This window comes from Poecilia formosa, unplaced genomic scaffold (assembly GCF_000485575.1).
Source record: "Poecilia formosa unplaced genomic scaffold, Poecilia_formosa-5.1.2 Scaffold54, whole genome shotgun sequence".
NCBI lineage: Eukaryota > Metazoa > Chordata > Actinopteri > Cyprinodontiformes > Poeciliidae > Poecilia > Poecilia formosa.
In genome coordinates this window covers 2,647,130-2,656,468 of record NW_006799993.1, presented here as the reverse complement: position 1 = coordinate 2,656,468, position 9,339 = coordinate 2,647,130, and the positions used below count along the sequence as shown (strand labels likewise).

The following is a 9,339-nucleotide window of genomic DNA, read 5'->3' as shown; positions in this document are numbered from 1 at the left end:
AGAACTGCAGCTCTCATGTCAGGAGGGCCGTGGTCACCTGCTTCTCAGCCGGCTGCTGCGAGCGCCATGGCAACAGGCCCGTCCGCTACTGCAAGCGTTGCCATGTCAACCACCACAGCAGCGAGGTGGGGGCTGCGGCGGAGACCCATCTGTACCAGACCTCGCCCCCGCCCATCAACACGCGGGAGTGCGGCGCGGAGGAGCTGGTTTGCACGGTGGAAGCTGTCATTAGGTACACACCAGCTCTGCTGCGGCTCTGTGACGTGAAATCATGGAGGTGCGTTTTGTTTTCACTCCTCTTGCTCTCTTTGAATGCGTCCAGCCTTCTGAAGGAGGCAGAAATCTATGCAGAGCAGCGTGAGTTTGAGCTGAACAGGCGTCGTCAGATGGGCCTGTCCGCCTCCCACCACTCCCTGGACAACATCGAGTTTGACAACAAGGAGGACGACCAGCACGACCAGCGGCTCCTCAGTCAGTTCGGCATCTGGTTCCTGGTGCGTGTCAGCAGCAAGGGAGGGAGGGGCGATCACAAATAAAGATTAAATCCCTGGTTTTTTTCCACACCAGATCCGATTTTTATCTTTTTTTTTTCTTCTCAAAACTACAAATGGCAGAATATATTTATAAAAAGTTATTAATTCTGTGTGTTGTACAATAGAGTATTAGACCCAGGCTGCAACTTACGATTATTTTAGCAATCAATTATTCGGATGATTAATCGATTAATTGGATAAACATATTTTTCATCTAACCACTTATGCTTATTCTATAATAATATTAGAAATAACTTTAAAAGCATTTTTGAATAAGAAAATAAACATTTTATTGCCTAAAGTGCAATAAAAGCATTCCTGTAGTGAACGTTTGATCATTTGTAGCAAAGGATGCATCTGCAGATAAAAGCACTTTCTGCTTGACTTAACATCAATACAGTGTGGAGTTTGTTGAAAAAACAAACCCATATTTTCCAAAAATTCAATCTACAAAACCAAAAATGTGATTAATCAATTAATCGATAGAATTTGATTAATCGCCTAGCCCTATACTCGTGTTACCTGCTCTGACTGGTTCTGATTGTGCGTTCAGGTGAGCCTGTGCACGCCCAATGAGAACACGCCTACGGAGAGCCTGGCGCGGCTCGTCAGCATGGTCTTCCAGTGGTTTCACTCCACTGCCTACATGATGGACGATGAAGTGGGAAGCCTAGTGGAGAAGCTGAAGCCACAGTTTGTCACAAAGTGGCTGAAGACGGTGTGTGAAGTGCGCTTTGACGTCATGGTCATGTGTCTGCTGCCTAAACCGGTCGAGTTCGCCAGGGTAGGATCAACATAATGATCTTCATCAGCATCTTGCATTCACTGCAAAAACAGAGTCTTACCAAGTATTTTTTGTCTGCTTTCCAGTCCAGATCTTTGTACAAAAATGTTTTTAAATTTATTTCTAATTTTTTTTTTCAAAATGTCTTTCTCTTTCTCACTGTTTTTTTCAATGTCACATGCTGTTTTTATGTTAATTATGTGAAGCACTTTGAAATGCCTTGCTGCTGAAATGTGCTATACAAATAAAATTTGATTGATTGATTGATTGATTAATTTGAAGCAATATAGTTTAAAGGTGACTTTCTAGAAAAATGTAGGAGCTTGTTTTAAGTCTTGAATATTGATTTAAAAAATTACTAGTTTACTAGTGTACTTATGATATTTGCTGTAGAAACAAGACAACAATGGTTAAGATTTTGTGCTTTTGCAGTGTTTTCTGACGCCAGTGTCTTCCCCCACAGGTGGGAGGTTACTGGGATAAGTCATGTAGCAAGGTGACGCAGCTGAAGGAGGGTCTGAACCGGATCCTGTGTCTGATACCTTACAATGTCATCAGTCAGCCGCTGTGGGAGTGTTTCATGCCGGAGTGGCTGGAGGCCATCCGCACCGAGGTGCCTGACAACCAGCTTAAAGAGTTCAGGGAGGTGCTCAGGTACAAACTTCTTCTGCTAACAGTTGTGTCACGATAACACATTTTGCAACAGTTATTGCAATAAACGATAATATTGTTGCTTTGAAACCATTTCCAAGTAATATAACAGTGATGGTATAACAATGCAAGAACGCATTCTCAAAGATCAACAAACTTTGAATTTTAATTGATTTAAATTTATTTAAATTCTAATTCCTTGTTTCCTTGCTACACTGGCCAAAATTATCAAGCTGATAAGACTTTTTTTCCAATTGATTAAATAATCTACCAGTGGAACTCATAATTTTTGCTAATTTTAAGGAATTATTGACTTAAAACAAGCTCCCATGTCTTGGCTAAAAGTTAATTGTAAGCTGGTTTTGTCTTATTTCAAGTGTAATAAGATATTTGAACTAGAAACTAGACCAGAAAAACTTGGTAAGATTTTGTTTTTTGTCGTGAAAAGACTTCTTGCATACAGTACTGGAGTACCATTACTCTTAAAATACACTGTGATACTTGAACATGCAATTTAAAATTATTTCCAGAACTCAACCGATTGTTTTTCTGCACAGTAAGGACAAGAAGTGTCCATTTGTTGTTTATTACCATATTTTTTGTACTCAGAAGTTGTGCTTTGTGCACTGTAAAAACACAAAATCTTACGAAGAATTTTTGTCTAGTTTCTAGTTCAAATTTCTTATTACACTTGAAATAAGATAAAGCTTTCTTAAAAAGTAACTTTTCAGCTTATTTTAAGTCAATAAATCATAATTATTGAGTTAAAAATACTAGTTCTACTTTCAGATTCTTTCACTTGAAAAAGGAAAAATATTTTATTAAGCAGTTATTGACTTGAAACAAGTTTCTAACTCTTGCTGAAAAGTTACTTGTAAGTTATTTTTCTTTTATTTCAAGTGCACTAAAAACTAGAACGAATTTAGTTGGTCAGAGTTTGTGTTTTGCAGTAAATAAGACAACAAAAAAAACTTAAAAGTACCTTTTCATCAAGATAAAGGAGCTTGTTTCGTCTTATCTTGAAACTTGACCAAAATACTTGGTAAGATTTCACGTTTTTGCAGTGTATGGACCTGATTTTCTGTTCTCCGCTCCTCTGCCTGCAGTAAGATGTTTGATATTGAGCTGTGCCCCCTGCCTTTCTCCATGGAGGAGATGTTCGGCTTCATCAGCTGCAGATTCTCTGGCTACCCGGCATCGGTGCAAGAGCAGGCTCTTCTGTGGCTGCATGTAAGAAACACACACAGGTCTGCTCTCCTCCTGCAGCTCCGTCCATGGCGAGTGTGAATTGAACAGGTTGTAACCGGGGCTGAGAGTCCGGTCGGGGGCCCTGCTGAATATGGATCTGGGTCACAGACTGAGACTGAAGGCGGCGGCGGGGGATTTAGGCTTTCATCCCATATGCACTCACTGCTTGCTGCTGCTACACGTGGAAGAGTTTCATGATTTCTGTCTCAGATTTTATCAAGAGATTACTTATATTTCCTCTCAGAAACTGGGTCAAAATCACATCGGAGAGAGCAGCTGCATGTGCAACAGACTTCATTTAAATTACAAATGTTATATTTATGTGTCGGGCTGCAACTTATTGTCTTATTTTAAGTGTACTAAAAGTATTTGAACTAGAAACTAGTCCAAAAATACTTGGTACTTGGTAAATACTTGACCTAACATTAATGCAATTTAGGGCTGATCTGTTTGTTTCTGGATTTATAAACAGATAGAAAAAGTTGCTTAAGAGATTTTGTTTTACAGAATTTGAACCAGGTGAAGCTAAAACTATGAAAAGTTGAGAAGTTTTGGCAAGAACATATTTACAGACAAATGTTTTTTTTTCTTTAAGGCAAAATGTATTTATTTTTTGCACAATTTTCTAAATTATTGCTTTGAATGTGTTATTCTTTCAGTAAATGTCCTACTTTTGAGTGTTTGTACTCCTGTTAACGAGTAATTGATTAGTAAATTATAGGATGATTTATTGTAATAATTGATTAACCACGGTTAATCGTTTCAGCCCTATTTGTCAGACATACTGCATGCTAGCCTTGTTTACAGACTAAACTATGTAAATATGGAATCACATTTTTTGATAAAAGTAAGTAGGACTCATATTTGTTCCTTCTTGAGATTTGCAGATGCTAAACATTTGACTTGGTTTCTGTGTTTTGTTTGGACCAAGGTTCTGTCAGAGCTGGACATCGTTGTGCCTCTCCAGCTGCTGATCGGGATGTTCTCCGATGGCGTGAACTCGCTGAAGGAGCTGGCCAATCAGAGAAAGGCTCGCGCCTCTGACCTCTCTGGCAACACCGGCGCTCGCCGGGTGAGCAGGACGGCAGATTTACTCACATCGACAAAAAGTACCAGATCAACTGGCAAATTAACCCACTTGTAACATGGAAAAATGTCTTTATTACAAGAAAAATAATCTACCAATTGAATAAGTTATTTTTTTGTTAATATTAAATGAATTATTTACTTAATATAAGCTCCTTTATCTTGCTGAAAACTTACTTATAAATTAGTTTTTTTATTACAAGTGTAATAAGATATTTGCACTAGAAACTAGACCAAAAATACTTGGTAAGATTTGGTGTGTTTTGAAGTGTGGTCTTAAAACGGTTAGATTTTTATTTTATTTGTTTAGATTTTCCAGATTTATACACAGAACCACACAAACATAACAATATGCAAAAAATATAAATAAATAGATAAGTAGATAATACAAAACAAGAAGAATTTACTTTAAATGACATCTTAAAAAGTAAAAAATAAATAAATAAATAAATAAATAAACAAATAAAGTGTCCAAAATATCTGCACTAAACTACTAGACCAAAAATACTTGGTAAGATTTTGTGTTTTTGCAGTGCAGGTTGCCCACATGTATTTTCTTCTTGAGATATGTATTTTTATCACTCACTGGGATGTGCTGCCGGTTGCCACGGTAACCACCGCTCTCTAAAAATAGCCGTCTTGGAGGGGCTTAATTGGAATTGGCTGCGATGTGGCGTTGTGTCTGCATCCCTGCCAGCGAACGGCTCTTGATTTGTGCCGCTCAGGATTAAAGAACGTGTGTAAAAAAAAAAAGCAAAGACGGCTGAGACATGAAAGGTGAAAAATAAGCGTCGTTTCTGTTTGTCTGATGGGGGTCCGGCTTGTTTTAGGTGAGCGTCGTGTCGGATCCGGGCCGGCGCGGGCAGCACAACACCCTGAGCCCGTTCCCCAGCCCCTTCAGGAGCCCGTTCAGGAGCCCGCTGCGCTGCAGCCCCTTTAAGAACCTGGGTCACGCCACCGGGAACTGTGCCTTGGACCTGGACTGTGACGACGACGACATGAACCTCGGCTGTTTCATCCTCATGTTTGACCTCATCTTAAAGCAGGTGACACATAAAATCATTCGTTTATTCTTGGAAGGTTTTATTCCAGTCCCAGTGTTAAATGTTCATTAGCATTTGTAGTTTATTGAGCTTTGAGAATGTGTTCCTGCTTTTATTATACCATTATATTATTTGAAAATGGTTTCAAAACAACAACATTATATTATCATGACAGGCCTAAATTAGGAAAATAGAGAAAGAAAAAAAAGGCAATTATCCGGTTTCAGCTGAACGCAGTAGCTTAAATCCACACAGACACATCTCAGTTCCAGCGCGGCCCACAGGTGGGATCTTTAAATTTGTGTCGCGCTCCACTTTCTGCCCCGTTACGTGTCTGTTTCCCCCATGTCGGCGCAGATGGAGCTGCAGGACGACGGTGTGATGCTGGGTCTAGACAGCAGCCTAGGGAAGGATATCGTCGGCATCATCAACAACGTCTTCCAGGCCCCCTGGGGCGGATCCCACACCTGCCAGAAGGACGAGAAGGCCCTTGAGTGTAGCCTGTGCCAATCCAGCATCTTGTGCTACCAGCTGGGCTGCGAGCTTCTGGAGAGGCTGACCCCCCGGGATGAGATCCGCCTGGTGGTGAGACGCGCATAAATTAACCTTGCTTTATGTTAAAGCCCTAAAGACTCCTTGACTCAAGCATCAGTACCTAAAATACCTCCATCTACCTGGATGTTGGGTAGTAACTAGTACTCTACTCAAATGACAGATTTGTAGTAACTACTTACATTAACTGGAGTAATAAAGGATCGTTTCTCTAATTTGAGTCAAATTTATGAATTTGTAGTAACTAGTTACGTCTACCTGAACAGCTTTTTTGGAAAAAATTTATTTTTAGGAGTATTTTTACTGCATTGTACTTTTTACTTTTACTTGAGTAGTTTTATGAAGTATTTCTACTTTTACTTGAGTAGTTTTATGAAGTATTTCTACTTTTACTGGAGTAGTTTTATGAAGTATTTTTACTTTTACTGGAGTAGTTTTATGAAGTATTTTTACTTTTACTGGAGTAGTTTTATGAAGTATTTCTACTTTTACTGGAGTAGTTTTATGAAGTATTTCTACTTTTACTTGAGTAAAACTTCTGGATTTTGCACCCACTGAGTGAAAAACAAACATTTTTGGTTTTAACCAAAAATTCACCAGACACAGACACACACCAGCAGTTTCTGTTAAAGTGTTTTCTTGAAAGAATTCACCTGATTTTGTTATTGTGTTATTTATATAAATTATTTTTATTTTGATCTTTAAAATAGCAGCACAAAACACCAGGATTGAATTCCACATTTGACTGATTATTCAAACCATCTTTCAGCTTCTTCATTTAGTGACATTTTCCTGAAAAAGAGTTGGGAAAGTGAAGTTCAGCTACAGTCTGATTACAAACGTGAAGACGTGATTTGTCTCGCAGGAGAAAAGAGTGAGACATTTTCTGTCTCTGTAGGAGCCGACGGACTGTTTGGAGGACACGCTGATCCCGTGTCAACCAGACTTCTCTCTTGGGACGGAAAATGGAAGCAATGAAGGAAAAAACCCAAGTGAGCCGAACAACGACAACCCCAACAACCATTCTCCTGAGAACCCAGGTCTGCACCACTTTCACTGTGGCTGAATGGAAACAGAAACAAACAACTTTATTTGTCACACTTAGATGCAGTTTATAGATGGAAAAAAGATTAAATCATGTCACCCACTTAATTCATGGGCCGTGATAAAACAAATTTGCTTGGTTCAGTTTCTCCATCCTCACTCAGGACTAATTACGGTTTGAACAAGATGAAGTAAAAGATCTCATAAAACATTTTGTCCCGATTTAAAGAAATTCAAAAGCAGATGAGAAACAGAGTCACTGATACGCATCAACCTCATAAAGTCCTCATATCTATTTTTAAGGTTGGAGAAAAGCTCATTTTAAGGTGGTCAGTTTTGCCAACATCGATGATCCAAAAAGCACAAATTTTATGTCCTTTTTTATTTTGTCTACATTTTACAGTAAAAAGTAAAATGTAATAAACAAAAAAATATATAATTTACAGGAAATTTGTTTATTATTTAGTTGAATTGTGCTGAATCGTTTTCTTCCTTCCAGCCATGAAGAACAACTCTGACAAGAAGTTCTCCTACCAGCAGCTTCCTGTGTCCTTAAAGCTGATATACACCATCCTGCAGGTAGCTGCTCTGAGCCAGTGCATGCTGGTTTGTGCATTTCGATTGTTAGTCATGGATTTCTGCTGTGTTGTCAGGAAATGTCCAAGTTTGAGGAGCCTGACATCTTGTTTAACATGCTGAACTGCCTGAAGATCCTGTGCCTGCATGGAGAGTGTCTGTACCTGGCCTGCAAGGATCACCCGCAGTTCCTGGCCTACATCCAGGAGAAGATGCTCATCCCCAGGTGCAGAAAGGACATTGGTGTCCAAACTTTTTGGCATAAGGGCCAGAAATGTCAAGTTCTAACTTCTCCAGGCTCCACAAAAAGTTTTGTGCTTCTAACTATTTTATTTTGTTATTTTTACTCGCTAAATAAACAAAGAATATTTTGATGAAATGAGCAAAGCAGTCAGATATCTGTAGTTCTTTGTAGGCTTAAAACAAACAAGGGTCTTGCAGGTTTGTCAGATTAAAACAAAACAAAGCAAAGCAGCAAATCATATCCTAAATTTTTCATCTTTTTCTGGATTTTTTTGGTCTCTTTTTAGCACCAAGAACAGTTTATGGCTCACTGCTGCTTTATTTTCCTGTGTGCATCCCCAGGTCTGCATTTTCATGAAAGCTACTGGATGTTTTTGGTCCCTATTACTCATAAATTAAATTAATAGTAAAACCCCAGATAAATACTTTTTTTTTTCCATTTAAAGATTTTAACCGCCAAACCAAGTTTAGGCCATTCTTGAAATGTGAAATTTGTTCTTAGTGCCATGAATGGCCCGTTCTTTGGACACCCCTGTAGGCCTGTCACAATGAAAAATAAATAAATGAATTGCATGAAAAATTACAAGAAACTCATTAACTTTCATTTGTTTGATTTATCGTTTTCTCTTTTCTCTCTCTTTTTACTAAAAACTGAATGACAAAAGTCTTCGGTCTCATCTATCGCTTTTTTTGAAAGATAATTTTGTTCACAAACTTCATAATTCATTTCGTTTGTTGTTATTCATTTTGGATGTTTCAAATGTCTTCTGGTTGCAGTGTTTAAATTTTCACTAGAATGGAAATTTTATTGATCCTTGAGAACGTATTCTTGCATTATCGTGCCATTATTGCTACTATATTGCTGGAAAATGGCCTCAAAACAACAATATTATCATTTATCGCAATAAGTTCTGGGACAATTTATCATCCAGTAAAATCTGTTATTGTGACCGGCCTGCAGCCGCGGTCGGTCTGGTTGGTTTCGGATCGCTCTGTGACTCCTGGTGCGTTCTGTGTTTCAGCCTGTGGTCGATGCTGAAGTCCGAGTTCTGCCAGCTGGCCTCGCTGGCCGTGCCGCAGCTCCTCCACGCGCTCTCGCTGTCCCACGGAGCCGACATCTTCTGGAAGCTCATCAACACGAATTTCAACAGCAAAGACTGGAAAATACGCTTTGAAGCTGGTGAGACGGCTTGATTTTCAGTGTCCTAATCCTTACTGACGTCAAAATATATATATTATGCAATATTTTCCCTGCACAGGAAGTTGCGAATTAGTAAACTTGTGTTTTTATGACCCGTTTTGCCAAATGAGAAGTTTTAGGATTTAGAGCTGAAACTTAGTTATTCTGATGATTAATTGATTACTGGCATATTCTGCTGATTTTTAATTTCACCATTTAAACTTTTTGTATATTAATTTAAAAAACGTAATTTTTCAAATGTATTTCAAATATTAGTATTATTATTTTTTTAAATAATAAAAAGATTTTATTACCTAAAATGCAATAATGTACCATTACTTTTAGTGAATGCCGGACTATTTGCAGAAAAGAATGCATCTGCAGATAAAAAGCCTACTT

General features: G+C 38.6%; 1 protein-coding gene across 10 annotated transcripts in view; it reads left to right on the top strand.

Moving 5' to 3' along the window:
- unc79 (unc-79 homolog, NALCN channel complex subunit) overlaps nt 1-9,339 on the top strand; it is a 56,874-nt gene that overhangs the window by 21,216 nt on the left and 26,319 nt on the right. For all 10 annotated transcript variants that reach the window (XM_016672012.1, XM_016672007.1, XM_016672006.1 and 7 more), the window contains exons 12-23: nt 3-232; nt 323-494; nt 1,087-1,317; nt 1,781-1,971; nt 3,075-3,198; nt 4,148-4,288; nt 5,133-5,348; nt 5,703-5,930; nt 6,796-6,937; nt 7,441-7,520; nt 7,595-7,743; nt 8,783-8,940. In XM_016672012.1, the coding sequence (XP_016527498.1) occupies nt 3-232; nt 323-494; nt 1,087-1,317; nt 1,781-1,971; nt 3,075-3,198; nt 4,148-4,288; nt 5,133-5,348; nt 5,703-5,930; nt 6,796-6,937; nt 7,441-7,520; nt 7,595-7,743; nt 8,783-8,940 (2,062 nt within the window). The remainder of the gene's footprint in view (nt 1-2; nt 233-322; nt 495-1,086; nt 1,318-1,780; nt 1,972-3,074; nt 3,199-4,147; nt 4,289-5,132; nt 5,349-5,702; nt 5,931-6,795; nt 6,938-7,440; nt 7,521-7,594; nt 7,744-8,782; nt 8,941-9,339) is intronic.